This window comes from Trichophyton benhamiae (genome assembly GCF_000151125.1).
Source record: "Trichophyton benhamiae CBS 112371 chromosome Unknown contix01456_5.r1.exp, whole genome shotgun sequence".
In the NCBI taxonomy this organism is placed as follows: domain Eukaryota; kingdom Fungi; phylum Ascomycota; class Eurotiomycetes; order Onygenales; family Arthrodermataceae; genus Trichophyton; species Trichophyton benhamiae.
In genome coordinates, this window is record NW_003315080.1 from 711,988 (window position 1) to 729,857 (window position 17,870).

At 46.8% G+C, this 17,870-nt stretch overlaps 6 protein-coding genes across 6 annotated transcripts; 4 read left to right on the forward strand and 2 right to left on the reverse strand.

Moving 5' to 3' along the window:
• Positions 1–1,677: 1,677 nt before the first annotated feature.
• On the forward strand, positions 1,678–3,540 carry ARB_03253 (uncharacterized protein; the record flags this gene model as incomplete). The annotated part of the gene is made up of 3 exons (XM_003010506.1): positions 1,678–2,634; positions 2,672–3,180; positions 3,246–3,540. The coding sequence occupies 3 exons, from the start codon at positions 1,678–1,680 to the stop codon at positions 3,538–3,540; spliced, it is 1,761 nt and encodes a 586-aa protein (XP_003010552.1).
• Positions 3,541–5,108: 1,568 nt separating this feature from the next.
• ARB_03254 (lipase, putative) lies at positions 5,109–6,473 on the forward strand (the record flags this gene model as incomplete). The annotated part of the gene is made up of 1 exon (XM_003010507.1): positions 5,109–6,473. The coding sequence occupies one exon, from the start codon at positions 5,109–5,111 to the stop codon at positions 6,471–6,473; it is 1,365 nt and encodes a 454-aa protein (XP_003010553.1).
• A 486-nt stretch (positions 6,474–6,959) lies between these two features.
• ARB_03255 (uncharacterized protein) lies at positions 6,960–10,163 on the forward strand (the record flags this gene model as incomplete). The annotated part of the gene is made up of 1 exon (XM_003010508.1): positions 6,960–10,163. The coding sequence occupies one exon, from the start codon at positions 6,960–6,962 to the stop codon at positions 10,161–10,163; it is 3,204 nt and encodes a 1,067-aa protein (XP_003010554.1).
• A 136-nt stretch (positions 10,164–10,299) lies between these two features.
• ARB_03256 (uncharacterized protein) lies at positions 10,300–12,179 on the reverse strand (the record flags this gene model as incomplete). Its single annotated transcript, XM_003010509.1, has 4 exons — positions 10,300–11,235; positions 11,294–11,758; positions 11,809–11,868; positions 12,030–12,179. 4 exons carry the CDS (start codon positions 12,177–12,179, stop codon positions 10,300–10,302), a joined length of 1,611 nt encoding a protein of 536 aa, XP_003010555.1.
• Positions 12,180–12,606: 427 nt separating this feature from the next.
• On the reverse strand, positions 12,607–14,544 carry ARB_03257 (uncharacterized protein; the record flags this gene model as incomplete). The annotated part of the gene is made up of 3 exons (XM_003010510.1): positions 12,607–12,845; positions 12,902–13,468; positions 13,533–14,544. The coding sequence occupies 3 exons, from the start codon at positions 14,542–14,544 to the stop codon at positions 12,607–12,609; spliced, it is 1,818 nt and encodes a 605-aa protein (XP_003010556.1).
• A 518-nt stretch (positions 14,545–15,062) lies between these two features.
• ARB_03258 (uncharacterized protein) lies at positions 15,063–17,357 on the forward strand (the record flags this gene model as incomplete). Its single annotated transcript, XM_003010511.1, has 1 exon — positions 15,063–17,357. One exon carries the CDS (start codon positions 15,063–15,065, stop codon positions 17,355–17,357), a length of 2,295 nt encoding a protein of 764 aa, XP_003010557.1.
• Between the last annotated feature and the right edge of the window lie 513 nt (positions 17,358–17,870).

Sequence of the window (17,870 nt, forward strand, 5' to 3'; positions counted from 1 at the left end):
AATCTTTGCCCTCCAAGATACCCTCTCCACATCATGTCAATCAATGACCAGTACGCGATACTTCCCTACCTCAGGCCTGGTGCGATATTAAAACCGCAGAAGCCGCTCTTCTCTCGAAAAAGAAGTCACGTGATGCAACTGAGTCCAGTGAGGTTGAGATGGGATCTCGATCAGGACTCGACTATTTAACTATTCACGGTTATAGCTACAAGGCGCCTGCATCTCTGCTCAATATGGGTTTGTCTATATATAGGGTCTGTATTCGACATGGCTTTATGCATGCAAGTCTTTCCTTGATGCTACATGACAGCAGCACCAGCGACAAAACAGCCCCAAGCAGCCAGGTCAACCACCCATGTACGCACACGGTGAACCATTAACCAGCTGTCAAGATCCGAATTCGGCCTGCCCTGCGGCCTATCCTCGATTATAGCTTGGACCTTGGGCGCTGCAAAGGGAACAAAGATAAGGTGACTTGCTGCTAACAGAGTGCCGGTAGTGTACCAGTATAGAGTCTCACGACCAGGTTTGTCAATAAAAGCATTATAACCTCCGGACAAAAGAGTAAGACCGAGAAGGCCGACAACGCGGACGAGGCCACTGCGAAAGAAGCTTCTGAAGCTAGAGGGCAGGAGGCTATTGCTCTGAGCTCGGTGGTTGGGGTTAAGGAAGACGCCCATGAGGAAGTCTTGGTCGAACGAGTACCATAACGAACACGTTGAGGTGACCAGGGGCGCGATGCGCATCAGCATACGGGGCGCGTTGTGTTCGAAGACATTTATAATGTCGGAAATGCTTCTATCGTACGGTAAAGCTGCCATCATGGAGAACCACAAATGTCGGTGCTAGACTTGGTGTTGGCCCAACTAGCTGTTCGAATATAGACTGGGATCTGAATATTCGCTTCTGCTTAAGTACAGGGATCATCAGAGGGTCTGACGGAGATCCCAAACAAAAGTGTCATACTCCGTACGCTCGCTCTCCATATACACGGTGCAGCGACTATCGGTCGAAGACTCCTGCCTTGATTCGGCTGCCCGCACGAAGCCGTCCGCATGGCAAGATCGAGTTATATACATATATATACTCCGTACGGCTACCCAGCACACAACAAACATCAAAAGATGAGACAGGAACCCTTTCTTGGCCGCCAGGGGCTTGTCCTCCTCAGCCTGAGCTTATCGTCGTTGGGGGGCGCCAGGGGTCGAATAACACTTCGCAGAGACTTAAATCTTTCCACCACCCCAGAGCTTCGTAGCGACGAAGGCCATCTCGATCACCACATTTATTATTTTTTATTATTATTCTCGTGGACACTGACTACGCTGACTTTCCCCCTGAGATCGATCGACCAACCTCCGGACGATGGGCCTGGCTGAGTCAACTCTCCACAGCCTGCATCATCTGGGGGGGCGAATCTTGGCCATTCTCCTGATTCCAGAGGCTGGAACTTGATTGATGACGACTACTATGCCGTCTGTGTGATCGTTTCACTCCCTGCATTCTCTGCCTTCTTTCTTCTCCTTGTAGGTGTTCGTCTCTCGTTATTATTATCGTTATTCTGTGTTTTGTTTGTGCTTGTACGCTCGTTGCACTGTTTTACATGTTGGATTCCTCTCTCTCCACTGCTTTCGTTGCTTTTTTTTTTTTTTGCCTGAGTTTCCCTTCTAAACTGATATGGGCTTCATCCGTCGAAGATTGATCCTACCTCTACTATTATCGTCTATTTTTCTCCTCTGTCTACTTCGTTCGAACTCGGTGATCTCCAATGGCTCAGCATCTACTCACCGGCACCGGCATTATGGCCACTGGTGGAAGGAATATGCCCAAGACCACCCGGTTACCTCGATGATCCCCTTACCCACGCAGTCGCCGGCCGATATTCCCACTATCCAGCACGACTTTGAGAAAGAAGACGCAGCCGCAAAGGCAGTAAGGGAAAATAGGAGAGACGCAATAAAGTCAGCCTTTTTGCACTCCTGGAATGGTTATAAGAAGCATGCCTGGGGAATGGATGAAGTTGGTCCACTATCCGGGAAGAGCAAAGACACCTTTGGCGGATGGGGGGCCACCTTGATCGACAGTCTGGATACGCTTTGGATTATGGGGTTGAAGAAGGAGTTCGAGGAAGCGGTTGTTGCTGTCTCCCGTGTTGATTTCTCCGCAACCGACACACTAACCCTCAACATCTTCGAGATCACGATTCGTTATCTGGGCGGCTTGCTGGCCGCTCATGACTTGACGAATGGAGCCTATCCGGTCCTCCTAGAAAAAGCTATTGAGCTGGGCGACTTACTGTACATTGCATTCGACACACCGAACCGAATGCCTGTCCTTCGCTGGTTCTGGTTAGCTTCCAAGGAGAAACGAGATCAAGATGCTAGCAACATCAACGTGCTAGCTGAGCTGGGCTCACTCTCAGTTGAGTTCACTCGTCTAACCCAACTGACGGGTGATCCGAAATACTATGATGCTATTCAGCGTATTACCAATGTGCTAGATAAGAATCAGGACTACACTGCGCTGCCAGGCCTGTGGCCTATTTCCATCGATGCCCTCACGCCGAACTTCATGTCCGATAATCGATTCTCGTTTGGCGGACTGGCAGATTCTCTATATGAATATCTGCCTAAGGTATGCACACATGGCCCTCCTGGTAGACGCGTTGTAGCTCACTCAACTTAAGGAATACCTTATGCTCGGTGGAAGATCATCTCAGTATCGTATTATGTATGAAAAGGCAATCCATGTGGCGAAGAAACACATGTTCTTCCGCCCTATGACAGAGAATGGTGATGATATCCTCATATCCGGTACCGTGCGCGCGAGAGGGAGGTCAATAAACTTAGAGCCAGACAGCCAGCATCTGACGTGCTTTGCTGGGGGAATGGTAGCAATCGGTTCTAAAATATTTGATCGTCCAGATGAACTTGACATTGGCAAAAAGCTAGTGGAAGGTTGCATCTGGGCGTATAGGAGTATGCCTTCAGGAGTCATGCCAGAGGCCTTCCGTGCTGTCCCCTGCTTTGATGAGCATGTCGGATGTAGCTGGAAAATCCGAGAATGGCTGAATAGCGAAGATGATGATCAACAACCAATAGAAGAGCTGAAACGTCGAGCAAAGGAAAGGGGAATATATCCGGGCTTCAAGGACATCTCTAGCCCCGCCTATCATCTTCGGTAAGTGGTTCTTTCGGGGCTGGTACACATAAGTTGGTGTGGTTCTAACATCATGCCCACTACAGACCAGAGGCCATTGAATCTGTGTTTATCCTTTATCGAATTACAGGAGACACCTCCCTCCAGGACAAAGGCTGGGAAATGTTCACTGCCATCGATAGGATGACGAAAACCAAATTTGGTTATGGTGCTGTTGAAGATGTCACAGCAGCACATCCCATCATCACAGACGAAATGGAATCTTTCTGGACCGGGGAAACGCTCAAATACTTCTACCTTCTATTTAGCGAGCCGGATCTCATCAGTTTGGATAAATATATTTTTAACACCGAAGCACACCCGCTGCTCCGCCCTTCCTAGCGTCTCCTCTTTTCATGTGCAATAATATACACGGCATATACCCCTTTTTCATCGGCTATGCTAGGTATATAACCAAGCATCTCTTCTCAGTCATCTTCATTTCAATTGTCGAAGCAGCATTTCATTCTGCGCAGGCAAAATAACTACCGCTGGGCCATGCTCATGTGAGTCCCAGCTGTCTGCTTCACTCCCAGACCACTATTCAACGATTTTCTTTGCAAATCTACTCCGGTCCATTTTTACTCCAAAATACAAGATAATATAACAATACCAGCCTCATTCGCCTGTCACTTCTGCCGTGGCAGCCCGTTCGAACATATGCTTTAAAGAACGCAGCCCCAATAACGGATACCTTAGGCCGATAGCCCGGCGCTAGGAGCTGTTAGGGCATGCCCAGAAACGGCTTTTACCCAAAAAAGACTTACTACTGGATCGAAAATCTCGGTCTAAGATCTAATCCTGGCACTTAATATCATGGCTTTATATATTGCCCACCCAGGGCCCCATTACACTAATCTGGATGGTCTTCACTGCCTGTCTTTGCGTGACAACAAATCGTCAGTTGTACTTTTGCCGCATGTAAGCCGAAAATAAGTGTAAAATAAGATATTTTTGGGCATTAGATTGTTCTCTGTAACTCATGTTCAGGGGCTTTGGGAGAGCTCTTTGATTCAACAGTTGTACTCCGTACTCCGTAGAGTGAGCTGATAAACTCCAGGGGCTTGAAGCTAGGATCAAAGTTAGCCCGACCAACCAGCTCACCTAGTCGACCTTCAGCGTAGGATTTCGAGAGATCCGTAGATCCAGAACTTAGCGGCTTCATATCCTCCTGAAGTTCCACCAGGACAAAAAAAAATATGGTGGTTACCGCGTGCTCCGTCGAGATCTCTGGCACCGCGGAGCATTGTTTCTCACGCCTTGGCCGCAGGTTGACCATGAAGATCATCAACCTTGGAGATTGCGATTACATTTTTAAAACAGTTGCCACCAGCCTCCTGTCAGTTCTCAATTTGGGACTTGGCCGCCAGGATCAATGCTTCGAAGTAAGTAGTCCCTGGCAGCGCTTGGCTCTATGAGACGGCTTTATTAGGGCCGAGGTTGGCAGCGTGGGAATCATCACAAACGGATTGCATCGCATGGCAAGCAGTTTATACCTCTCATCATCGTGAAGATGGATTTGCTCCCAATTCAACAGATAAGTGAACTTCTTTGGAAGCGATGAAGTAAAAGCAATGACAGAGGATAGTCCACATGGGTTTGGGCAGGGTTGAAAGCCGAGCCAAAGTAGTCTGGGAGATTTTTCCACAGCCAGTTACTTTGAGGTATGGAGTAGTTACGGAAGAATGGAATATAAAATGCAGCTTGCTCCCTTGTCTTCAGAACTTCGGCCGTCCAGGAGATTTCTCATCTGTAGCCAGCAGTCTTCCCTCTGACTGGGAGTCCTTCATTCTTCTTCATTCATTCGTTTTCATTGTTACCCTTTCATTCGTTCCCTTCGTTCTTTTCATTCCTTCATCTTCGTTCTTTTCATCATATTTGACTATCAAGACAACAGTAGCCGTCTCAGGATGGTTGTTTTTAGCACACTATGGTTTGGCCTGTTATTCTTCGTTGTCACCGCTCAGGCCCTACCATCACAATTCAATTTTCATGGCCCAGCCCCCTTGCCGTCCGAAGATCCATTCTATCAACCACCACAAGGCTATGAATGTTTTGAGCCAGGGACCATCTTGAAGCACCGAGAAGTTCCTAACCCTATAGTCACTCTGGGTAAGATTCCCGTGCAATTGAGTGGCGCTTATCATGTCATGTATCGCACATCCGATAATTTTGGTAACGCAACTGTCGCCGTTACGACAATTTTAATACCTAAGAAGCCCGACTACAACAAGCTTCTGTCCTTCCAGGTTGCAGAGGACGCTTCCTCCCCAAACTGTGGTATTTCTTACGCCATCCAAAGGGATCATCAGGCGAAACCCAAGCACGGCACAATCATCACTCGAGTTGAACTCTTCTTGATAATCGCTGCCCTTAAGAATGGATGGGTAGTGACGGCTCCTGATTTTGAAGGGTTGGAAGGCTCATGGCTGGCCAACTACCGTGCCGGGTACGCTGTTCTTGACGGTATTCGCGCAGCACTGGCCTCAAATTGCTTTACCGGCATAGCGCAGGATGCTGTTGTCACCATGTGGGGGTATTCTGGAGGCAGTCTTGCCGCTGGCTTCGCTGCCGAACTTCAACCATGCTATGCTCCAGAATTAAAGATTGCTGGTGCTGCTCTCGGAGGAACAGTTCCCAATATCACTAAAGTCGTCCATGCTGCCAACAAGAGTATGTGGGCTGGCTTGCTTCCTGCCGGTATATATGGATGGAGCAGAGACTATCCTTTGGTCGAAACGACTATCAATGTTATGTTAAAGCCGGAGAGGAGAAAGGACTTTCTGAAGGTAGCAGACCAGTGCTTTGCCGCCAACCTTGTCGATTTCGCCTTCCATGATATTCTCGCGTATTTCAAGGACCCGAATATCTTCGACAGACCAGAATACGTGAAAATCGTAACCGAAAACTCGATGGGGAAGAGCATCCCTCAGATCCCACTTTTCGTCTATAAATCTAAAGAAGACGAAGTCAGTCCCGTGGAAGATACCGATGACCTAATCAAGTACTACTGTGACAACGGTGCTAATATCCATTATAATCGCGATTTGAAAGCAGGGCACCTTCTTCTAGCTCTCTCAGGCGCTCCTAGTGCCTTGAACTGGCTTGCTGACAGGTTCGAGGGTAAATCTGTTAGTACGGGATGCAGAGTGACAGAGGAGCTCATGAGCTTAACTGATCCTCAAGCGTACAGGGTTTTAGGCCTGGCGCTTATTGGGGAACTCCTGGTATTGCTGGGCAAGATTATTTTGGGTCCTACCAGCCTAGCTTGGTAGTTAACGAGTAGCGATTATTCTATTGTATATACTCATAATATCTTTTGTACAAAGAATAGATTTAGAGCTAATACTCATAGGGGGATTTTCATTTGTGAAGCTATTTGCTTGAGAACTGCAGGTTGCATTCCACGCTTGAGAAATGTTTTGATAATATGTTTTCGACGTGGAAGGCAGAAGAACCGCTGCTTAGTAATTCCAAGATATCGATCAGGTGATTTGAGTGATGCTAGGTGGGTCGCAACCAATGATGTTTCATTACCCGTAAAAAATAATATACACAATTGCTATTGGTCCACAGCAGCTAATCCTTAAGCTCTCTTATCTTATCAGTATGACTAAGCTCGATCTGACCTCACTCTTTATCAACCTGACCTTCAGCGAACTCCTGGTAGGTAGTTAAAACAGCTAGAGACAACAATTGGGGTCCTGCGTACTGAATTTTTCACAATCGCTTTGCCAGCCTATGGCTGAAAGCTTGCAGAAATGGAGAGCTTCGACGACGTGGCTTTGTCTTTAAAATCCGTTGCGGAGATGGGCTCATTTAGTGGGCAATCAGCTGGTTGTCAGCCACAACCGCACGAGCCTTCAGATATCAGACGAACGTCGTTTGATAGAGCCGCTCAACGTCACGATGATGAGGGACTCACTAATATTAAAGAAGACAATAATAGTCCCAACTCGTCTCTGGCTGACTCCCCGGCAACCGTTTTGAACCCATACGACCCACAACGGACACACGGCGACAAGAATAGGCAAACATCGCAGCAAGCAAGCAATTCAACAAGCATCGACAACTCCTTTGAGGAACGCCGTGGTTCAACTAGCATGCTGATATTTGATGATGACGGAGAAGGTGGTGATGAGGAGCCTCATGTTGCCAAATCGTTCGAGAGAACCACCTCGCCAACTAGTGCCGCCCATAAAGGTCGGGACGACACTGATACCAGAAGTGATGGCAGTAGCATGGGGCATGCGGGGCAGGATGGGAATCTTCCATTTGCCAAAATGCACAAATTTTCGCTATACGAAACTGCTACAAAATATTATCTGGTTGGAATGGATCTCCTGGATCGACGCTTCCGGATGTTAAAAATTGATCGTACATCAGATCCGGAGGAAGACCTCGTCTTTGCAGAGGATGAAACTATATATTCAAAAAAAGAGATGAATCAGCTCCTTGATGCTGTGGATGATGGTAATAAAAGCTCCGGTGGACTGAAGCTACGTTGTAGCACCTGGGGGCTTTTGGGGTTTATACGTTTTACTGGGTCATATTATATGCTTGTGATCACCAAACGAAGTCAAGTTGCCATGCTAGGGGGCCACTACATTTATCAAATAGATGGGACAGAGCTTATACCCTTAGAGTCCTCTACCACATCAAGGCAGAGACCTGAAAAACACGCAGACGAAGCTCGATTCGTTGCGGTGATGAACAATATCGACTTGACTCGTTCTTTTTACTTCAGCTATTCTTATAATATTTCCCGTACCTTACAGGATAACATTGTTGCGGAACGACAAGCGATCAGATCAGGACAGAAAAACCGTGGAAACGGTGACCCCAACTCTATGTTCGTTTGGAATCAATATTTGCTAAACCCGGTTATCAAGCTGCTGAAAAATGCCTTTGACTGGTTCCTGCCAATTACCCACGGATATGTTGACCAGTCTGCAATATCAATCTACGGAAGACTTGTGTACTTAACCCTCATTGCTCGCAGGTCCAGGTTTTTTGCCGGCGCTCGGTATCTTAAACGCGGGGTGAATGATCTTGGATATGTGGCCAATGATGTTGAGACTGAACAGATTGTTTCAGATATGCTTACCACGTCTTTCCATGCGCCTGGTCCGGAACTCTATGCTAATCCGCAATACACCTCCTATGTCCAGCACCGTGGCAGTATTCCTCTGGCATGGACACAAGATAGTACCGGAGTTACACCCAAGCCTGACATCTCATTGAGTGTTGTTGACCCCTTTTATTCTGCAGCAGCTCTTCATTTTAACAACCTCTTTGAAAGATATGGCAGTCCTGTCTATGTCCTAAATCTTATTAAGGCCCGAGAAAAAATTCCCCGTGAATCTAAGCTATTGACGGAGTATACAAATGCTGTGAATTATTTGAACCAGTTCCTCCCTGACGATAAGAAAATTATATATCGCGCTTGGGACATGAGCAGAGCATCAAAGAGCCGGGACCAAGATGTCATCGGAACATTGGAGTCTATCGCAGACGATATCATTCCGAAGACTGGATTTTTCCGAAATGGTGAAGATGGGGCATCTGGACTGCGCATGCAAAATGGAGTTGCGAGGACAAATTGTATCGATTGCCTTGATCGAACAAATGCCGCTCAATTCGTCATTGCAAAACGCGCTCTGGGATACCAGTTGCAAGCCCTTGGTTTAATCGACCACACATACATAGATTATGACACGGATGCTATTAACACCTTCACAAATATGTGGCATGGCCACGGAGATACCATTGCTGTGCAGTATGGAGGCTCGCATCTCGTGAATACTATGGCTACCTACCGGAAATTAAACCAGTGGACAGGACACTCTCGAGATATGGTCGAGAGCTTCAAGCGGTACTACAACAATTCTTTCCTTGACGCTCAACGACAGGAAGCGTACAATTTATTTTTAGGAAATTATGTGTTCTCCAAAAACATTCCAATGCTCTGGAACCTTTCCACAGATTATTATCTGCATCATTCTGATCCACGAACCTGGCTTGCAACCCATAAACAAAACTACATAAATTGGTATAACAAAGAGCATCTTCAAAAGCGAGAAATGCCTCCCGCACCCTCAGCCTCCTCAGCTCTGGCAAGCAAGCGTATCCGTGAATTTGATGACTACTGGCTTGAATATTACCGACCAAGAGCTATATCCTCTTTTTCAAAAATGTTTTCATTTAAAATGAGAACCAAATTGCCAGACTACCAACTCCAATCCATGCACCCAGGAGAACACGATCTTAGCCCGTTTGTAGTTAGAACGGATCATGAGCCGGACCATCAACGTGATAGGAGACACACACCGAACAAACGGCTTACGATTCTAGAGCCCTCTGACGAGTTAAAAGATATCAAACCTGGTTCGAATAATGGCTATTCGGGTGCCATGCCTTTGCAACACTGGCTACAGCCCTCATCCGGAAGACTTATTCCCCAAGCCGGTATCCTGAAGGGAACTCAAAATGCCCTGGTCACAAATTCCCACCCAACCAACGATCCAATCTCTCTGACAAATGCATATAGCCAACCGCCATATAATGCCACCAAAGCGCAGGTTGCCCAATGGAGCTTTGGTCAAATGATTGCTGATTCTCTCAATCCATCACTTTCCTCTGCTGAGGCAGAAGAATATGAACGATATGTCAACCATCCGCTCAAGGTACCGCTGGTTGTAACTTCAGAAGCCTCACTGACCGCTGCATCTTTGGAAGAGAGAGGCTCGAATTTAGATTTATTTGAATACGCAAATCAGAGCAACCTAGAAGACGCCAACTTAAACTCGATTGCTGAGAGTAACATGGCAGACTATACCGATTTCTTGACAGTTGGAGATGAAGGGCTTACTGTTAACAGTGAGGATTATGACAAAAAGCGCTACAAACGGTACAGACAATGGCTAAGGGGAAAAAGCTTATTCAAACAAGGTGTTGAAGTATAACGCTTTGAATGCTGTTTCTCAATTTTCACATTTTTCGCAGTGTTTCGTATATGATCTTGGTTTAGATACCCTAGCTGCCTTTATAATTTAGACATAGAAGTACTTCTTCATGGAACAGACGATAGTAAAAAAGATCCTATCTAAGTAAGGTTTCCAGTCTATCATCGGCATCTACCAATTCCTTAAGCTCGGCTTCGAAGTCAGATACTTTGTCGAACTCAATGGCTTTCAAAAGTATTACCAATCTTTTTAAAATGGACCGAAGATGTTCTCTGTCATTCGGCTCTTCGTCATTTGAGGATACACCGTCCTCTTTCTCATCACACAGCCGAAGCCAGCATGTGCATATTCCAGCCAAAATATCCCCTCTCCATCTTGATAAGCGTGGCCAGCAATTCAAAATAACTGACTGATAGCATTGGCTAGCTGCGATGAGCAATGGTACATATGCCAAACCGAAAGGATTTGTGAGAGTTGAGGAGAGTAAAGGAACAATGTCCTGTAAGTACTTTGCAGCCTCGATTTCAAGGCTGGTCACTGCTTCGGCCAGCTGCTTCAGCAAAAGTGTAGAAAGTGATGGGTGCGGGTACGAAGAAATAGATGTGTCTTCAGTTGGCCTCGGGCTGCTGGTATGAAGGTACGAAGATATAATGTGGTGGCGCACAAGCCTCGAAAGTGATTCAATCCGTAATTGGGAATCCTTTTCAAGATCAGCCTTGGATTTCGTGTTCAATGGTTTGTCAGGACATTGTTGGTATTTGGTAACAGCAGAGAACCGCGTCCGGATAACAGTGAATATAGCTGGATATGCAAAGCTTAAGAGATATACCGATTCTTTTTCTGGCGTTATCGTAGGGATAGATAAGAGACAGTGAGATAACGCGTCTTGAAATACAGAGTCGAGGTTAGTTCGACGTAAGATATCAGATCCGGCCTGTTCAAGTGGGCGAAGAGCGACCTCGAGCAAGCGACAGCCAGCAGCTTTGTAGGCAATGTTTTCATCATCAATAAAGGATAGAATTGCGGGTATAAGCAACGGGAAGTGCTGTTCGATCATACTATGATCTGTGTTCTATATTCATGCCTTAGTTTAGACACCGGTTCATCGATTTGGTACAAGCGTCACATACCTGATACTGTTGTACAATCCAATTAAGAACTGATACAATATACCCTTCTTTAAACTTCCACGGTTTGGTTCCTGTATCAAACAACGTGGGGTCAAAACTTGGTTTTGGAATTGGATGCATATCCTTGCGTCCTGCGGAGGTTATTGCTGGAGTCTTCGTTTTAGAAAACGCTGGCTTCACCTTTCTGCGAAGCATTCCTTCAATAAAAGTCCCAAATTTCCCTTCTTCCCGAAATTTAATTTCATATTTTTGGAGAAGGTCTGTCGCCATTTGGGCACTTTCCACTGTTGTCCAAGGGTCACTGGATGAACTGAACATAGCAAGGCTTGAGAGGATATCTTCAATATGCATAGCCTCATTCATTGGAAAAACGGGTGCTATAAGGGCTGTAACCCGCAGTCCAATGGTTGCTTTAAGCCGATCTTCTCGGTATTTCGATATTATAGTATTTTTTTGTTCCTCTTCCTGCGGTTAGAATCAGGCTTTCCACGAGGCGAGTGGGGGGTAGAGCTAACCATCCGCAAGTTGAAATTCACTCCAAACAGATGCAAGCTCTTCTCTTGGAGGAAGCGTAGCTAGTATCCAGTATAGTAGTGAACTTGCAGCATTTAAATTTCGGCCATCTTTCGTTTTTTCAGCGTTCCCGTCGCGAAGGCAAGCTTCTGCGACGAGCAAATTTTCTAACACCTACTACTTATTAGTTCATATTCGTGAAGAGCAGGATGCAAATACTCACATTATTGTCACTTTTGTGTTCACTGATATCAGACCAGAGACCTTCGAGGTCAACGTTGCATGTCGTCACAGCTTGGGTATAGATGTCCAGGTTACTATTGCTTGTGGCCTGTTTGACAAATGTTCGAGCCGTTTCACGACATTTATCCATGCTTGAGTCAACTTATAAGACAATCGCCATAGAAATTCACAGGGAGTTACGTAGGTGCATTTGGCCCTGTATATAGTGGGCGGTTGAAGCCTTGAAGATATTTATTTGTAGGTAAAATGAGAAAAACAAGCGGCGCTAAGAAAAGAAATTGACGGCGGTGGTCCGGCCTCAACTAACTACTTTAACTAGCTAAGTGAGTCTACGGATACTAACAACTTCTTGTCTACGTTTGTTCGAAAGCTAGCAATGTTTAGCAAAGAAGTGCAGCTATATACTTGATATAGGAGATTTGACACTCTAAGAGAGCCTGGAGGCCAGGGTTGATGGGTTCCCCACTGTATGAATACGGAATTCGAAAGAGTGGCGATAGCGATACCACTGTTGAAATACTCCATTCATCTACGCTAGTTGCAAACACGCCTGAAGCCTATTGATACTCGTCTTTCCTGCGTATAGCTTCTTCTATTGCGCCCTCTGCATCTGTCCGGTCTGGATTCCGAATTTGCCATTCCATGGCAATTTCCAAAGCGGTTGTCAGCCATGCTCCTGCTTTCGAGTTTAAGGCTTTAATCATATCACGTCCATTAACAAGAGGCTTAAGGTTGGTTACTTCGAGGAGATTCTCCTGCTCTAGAAATTTCAGGACCTCAAGGTAATCATTCAAAACTATCCATGTGGATTTAGTATACTTAATGGAGAAGCGAGGAGGTTCTAAAACTCACCGGTTTGGGCAGCTTTCCCTTGCATAACATCTAGCAGTATTGCCTGAATAAAACAAAGCCTCCAATCCGCTCCTAGAGTTCGGAGGAGTTTTGCAAGTTTCCATCGATCGTCAGATAGAGAGGTAGTATCAGACCTCCCGTTAACATACGCTGTTTTGACATCTGATATTAGCCCGTAGCGGGTGACTGCTACGCTTAACAAGGTTGTCAATTTCTTTTCGCACCTAAGGCCATCCCGAGCAACCCTTGTCGGGCGGGGGGCCATTTTTCTAGCTTCTTCTTCAGTTAGGGGATGTTTAAAATCCACCATCGCCCAAGGAGATAGCGCAGCAATCATCCAGGACCGGTACTTTTCGTCTTTATCACGGATAAGGAAGTTTTTTACCGACTTCCGAAGCTCAAGGGACACATTAGGATAATCCGTTTCGTCTAGGATACTATTCAACAGAGTATATGCGGTTGGCCAAGAAGACGTATCAACATCAATCGCGCTCAGATGATCTGAAAAGATAGTGTCATATAGGCCCAGCCTGTTTATAATCATCAATGCGCCCAGGGGATCAGGGCCTAGAAGAGCTATGTCAGCATATCTTTTTCGATACAAGTCTCACCATAGTTCTAGAAAACATACCGCGGAGCATCTTTTCTATTTCGATACCAATTCTTTCCTGACTTATTTTAAGCCTGAGGGAATGCTTAATATCATCATCGCACATCGACTCTTCAGTATTAGGATCAATGGTATAGCCGAGTCTGCTGGCAAAGCGGATTAACCTTAGAACTCTTAACGGGTCATCTTTGAAGGTTTGATAGGGCGCCAGCGGTGTGCGAATCAGTTTCGCTTCCATATCAGACAGCCCCATACCAGTGAAATCTTCTACTTCACCGGTGTGCAAGTTGTAAAATAGCGCATTGACAGTAGCATCACGACGAAGGGCGTCTTCTTCTGCAGTTCCAAATTCGACTTGTGGGTTCCGACTGGTGTCTGTATAAGTTTCTTTCCTCAAGTTAACCAAGTCCACGTCAAATCCAAAGACCCGAATTGTAGTTGTCTCGAGATGTTTTGATTTCTCCGGATTCGCAGCGATCTTATGTAGTCCGCCAATAACTCCTTTGAGGGCATGCTCCGGATAGTGAGCCTTATATCTTTCAAGATTCTCTGGGATATCAAGGTATTCCTTCAGCGCCAGGCCGAACTCATAGCCCGTCATAGTGCTGATCCCGACGTCAATATCCTGACTGTCCACGCCTAGTACTTTGTCACGTACCCAACCTCCAGTAAACCGGAGGACGAGCCCAGAGCCCTTGGGGTCATCATTATTCTTACGCCGAATATACTCCACTGTGTCCAACAGCAGCGTTCGCAAGAGTGCTTCCTCCGAGCTCAGCTGCACCTGTGGCACTTTCACTCCACCTCCCCGTGTCATTGTGCTCTCAGATACACCTGACTTTACTATGCGCCTGCGTTTGTTTGGTCTGTCAACTTCACCAGAAAGACCACTCATAGGCAAAACAGCTGCTTGTTGTGTGTGGTTGAAGCGATTCGAGTTCACTAGAGAGCGAGTAGGCTTCAGGTTAGGCAGTTGGCGCGCACGAAGAATTCGTCGACAAAGAGCTTCCAGTGGCCCGAGAAACAGGCGCATCGATTAGACATCCACAGGTATATATGTCTATATGTTGTCTGCTGGGATTGGAGTGGTCGATGTGCTTGTATCAGATATCTAACTAGGCGTGAGTCAGTAACAATCAACTAACTAGTTAACTATCGGAGAGAGGAAACAGGGGGTTCGCACCTAAACCGCGCTATCGGCTGAAAATAACGGACAAAGATTGGCAAATGCGCACAATTATCTCGTAGAATGCCGCAGTGGATAGTTGGTAGAGATGTTGTTCGGCTTGATGAAGTCATAAACTAATCAGTTTATTTCGTTTTCATGTCTTGCGCAGATTTGCTTGCCAACAACATCGTCAACGTCAACGTCAACGTCACGTCAACACCAACATCCACATTCTCGGCCTCTACGTTGGATCTCACAACGACTTGAAGAATACTCGGAAAGGCGCTCTCCCATACAGCGAAGACCATAGGCTACATGTTCACGAAAAGCAGCCAATCTGCCACACGCATACTCCAAACTCCGTCAGCCAGACCGAGTTGTCCATGACAACCCCCGAGGATGCTCCCCCGATCAAACCGCCGCCCTCCTTCTCGCCGGCATCACCTCTTCCCACCAAGTCCAGGTACGCTGAGCGGCTGCAGAATACACAGCAATCGGCACTGACGTCTCTCTCTGAGAGCGCCTTGCCCAACTCCCTGGCCTCCGAGCTACAGTCTGCGCCCTCATCCCGAGCCAGCTCGCCTGATCGACGGCTTTCTCGCTCCTCCCAGCGGCTTTCTAGATCTTCAACCCTCTCACCCGCCAGACATCAGATCGATACTGCAGATGATATACGGTCGACAATAATCCGGGCCTTCTCACCGGCTATCAGCGTTTACGCTTCGCAAGAGACGAACGAACTCGTGCGAAGAAAGGGGCTGAAGGGTGGTTTCTGCGAGCTCCTGCGGCCGTTTGGCGAGAAAATTACCGGCAAGGTTATCATTCGAGACGGAGTGGGATCTAGCCGGAGCTGGGATGACTACGGGGTGAGATTTGTGCACTCAAATGGTAGCCGGCAGCCCTCGACCGCAGGAGCTGAAGACATAGACAAGATACCCCCTTTGACACAGATTGAAAAGGTCCTGGAAACTCATCTTGAGCCCTCTAATCGAGCGGCCAGTGATATGATATTCGCAGGACAGCCCACTCCCAAGGGCGTGACGTTGTCATCTCCTTTATATAGGCTATTCTTAAGACGGCTATTGTCCGCAGACGCTCCTACTCCTCATGAAACCTTTCTTCACCCTGTGGCATGTGTTATAGCTATTAGTTCTAGTACACCATCTCCGTTAGAAGCACTACGTCAGCTTTATGCCAGTACGAGCCATGGAGAGCAAGGGCCCCGGCCCTGGATTCACCCAGAATACCTCCGGTATTATGTCCTCGTTCATGACGAGGATAGAGACGACATCACTCAATCAACAGCCTTATTCGATCAGATGAAACGACATTTTGGTCTACACTGTCACATGTTACGGCTTCGAAGTAATCAATGCGTTGTGACAGATGACGACGGTATGCCATTTCCAACTTGCGAGTGGCAAAGCTCGCGAGAGGAGTTGATAGAAGCCAAAGAGCAAGGTATACATACTCCCTATAATAGTATACAATTGACCGTGGCTAATCTAACACATTTTTTATTCACAGAGCCCCTGTTAGACGTGGGCTGGGAATCCCCTCATATATTCGAGTCCGATGTTACGGCCATTATATCCTTTATCCGGGAATTGGTTGCGCAGTCTGTTATTCCTCACATGGAGAACCGTGTGGCCATGTGGAATGAACAAGTCGCTTCCAGGAGAAGAGGCTTGAGCGGGCGCTTCATGTCCATATCCAAACGCTGGACCGGCTTTGGTTCGAGTTCAAAGTCCTCTGGCGCTTTTGGAGGAGGTGGTAGTGGAAGCAACTACGACCCTTACCAGGGTTATTATAAGCCGGATTCCCCCGAAGCATTATTACGGAAGATGGCAGATTATTCTTTTATGCTCCGTGACTTTAAACTTGCTTCATCAACATATGACCTTCTAAGAAGCGACTTTGGGAACGATAAAGCTTGGAGATACCACGCCGGAGCCCATGAGATGTGTGCTATAAGCATGCTACTTAACCCCCTTACCTCAGCCAATAAATCCAAAATTGACACCGTTGACCAACTGTTAGATATTGCCTGTTACTCATACCTAACTCGATGTTCAGATGGTCAAAATACCTTACGCACTATCATACTTGGAGCAGAGCTCTTGAAATCCCGCGGCGGCTCTGCAGCTGAAAATGCCGCTAAGTGGAATATGAAAGCCCTCAACATGAACCTCGTCGGTTCAATTGGTCGAATTCTCGTCTCCGAACGGACCTCTGCATGTTTTGCCGCAAAGGTTGCAACAGAAGGTACCAAATGGGGAACCCGACGACGGAAGGCCGGTATGTGGTCACTTCTGGCTGCTGACTATTGGCTAGCAATTGGTAAACCTGCCTTTGCATCTAGCTGCCTTGAGGAAGCCGAGAGGTACTATGGACCTATATTGGAAGAGGGATTGTTTGCCTTTCCTGATCTACGAACTTATGTAGAGGAGCTAAGGCTGTCTGTGAAGATGGGGTGCCTCGAAGCTCAAGGACTAGAGGGAGAGGAGGAGGAGGTTTCCGAAGAGCAACTTGATGCTACCGAAGACATGAATGAGATGCCTACTTTCCGACGCCACCGGCGATCCATTCTGGGGTCTGTTGGCCCGTTAGAAAATACCCAGTCAGCCAAGATTCTAAGAAGGGAGGATGAGGAGCCTGAAGATGATGAATTTGAATGAAATAGCCCTCTATAACCCAGAATTTGATACTCCATGCCTTGGTTAATGCATTTAAACGCCTTCCTTCTTATTCTTGTTTCTGTGCCTCAGTTTTGCAGCCATTGCCTGTGGTATATCTTCCAACGATTCTCCTAATACCCCCTGGGTGATCAATGTGTCTCTTTCCCTCCTCTTCGCGGCCCTTTCGACGCGTCCTAATAGGGTCATTTAGTCTAGGTGAAACGTTATTAGACATATTAAAAGAAAGATGGTTTAATACACTTACATTATCTTTCTTCAACGGACGTGATTCGGAGGACAAGAGGATCTCCCTTCTTTCTGAAGCTTGCGGGCGGTTCCTCGTCCCTTGCCATGCCCCGCACAGGCAGATGGGAAGCGAACGCCTCGATCCGCCTCAATTTTGTAATTTCTCGAGGGTTTAACTGTCCTGCAGTTGTCGTCATTCCCGCTCGCCCATGCTGTCTAACGTACTCGCGGATGTTCTCTGCCGTCTCGGGCGTTCTCCTAGGGTCT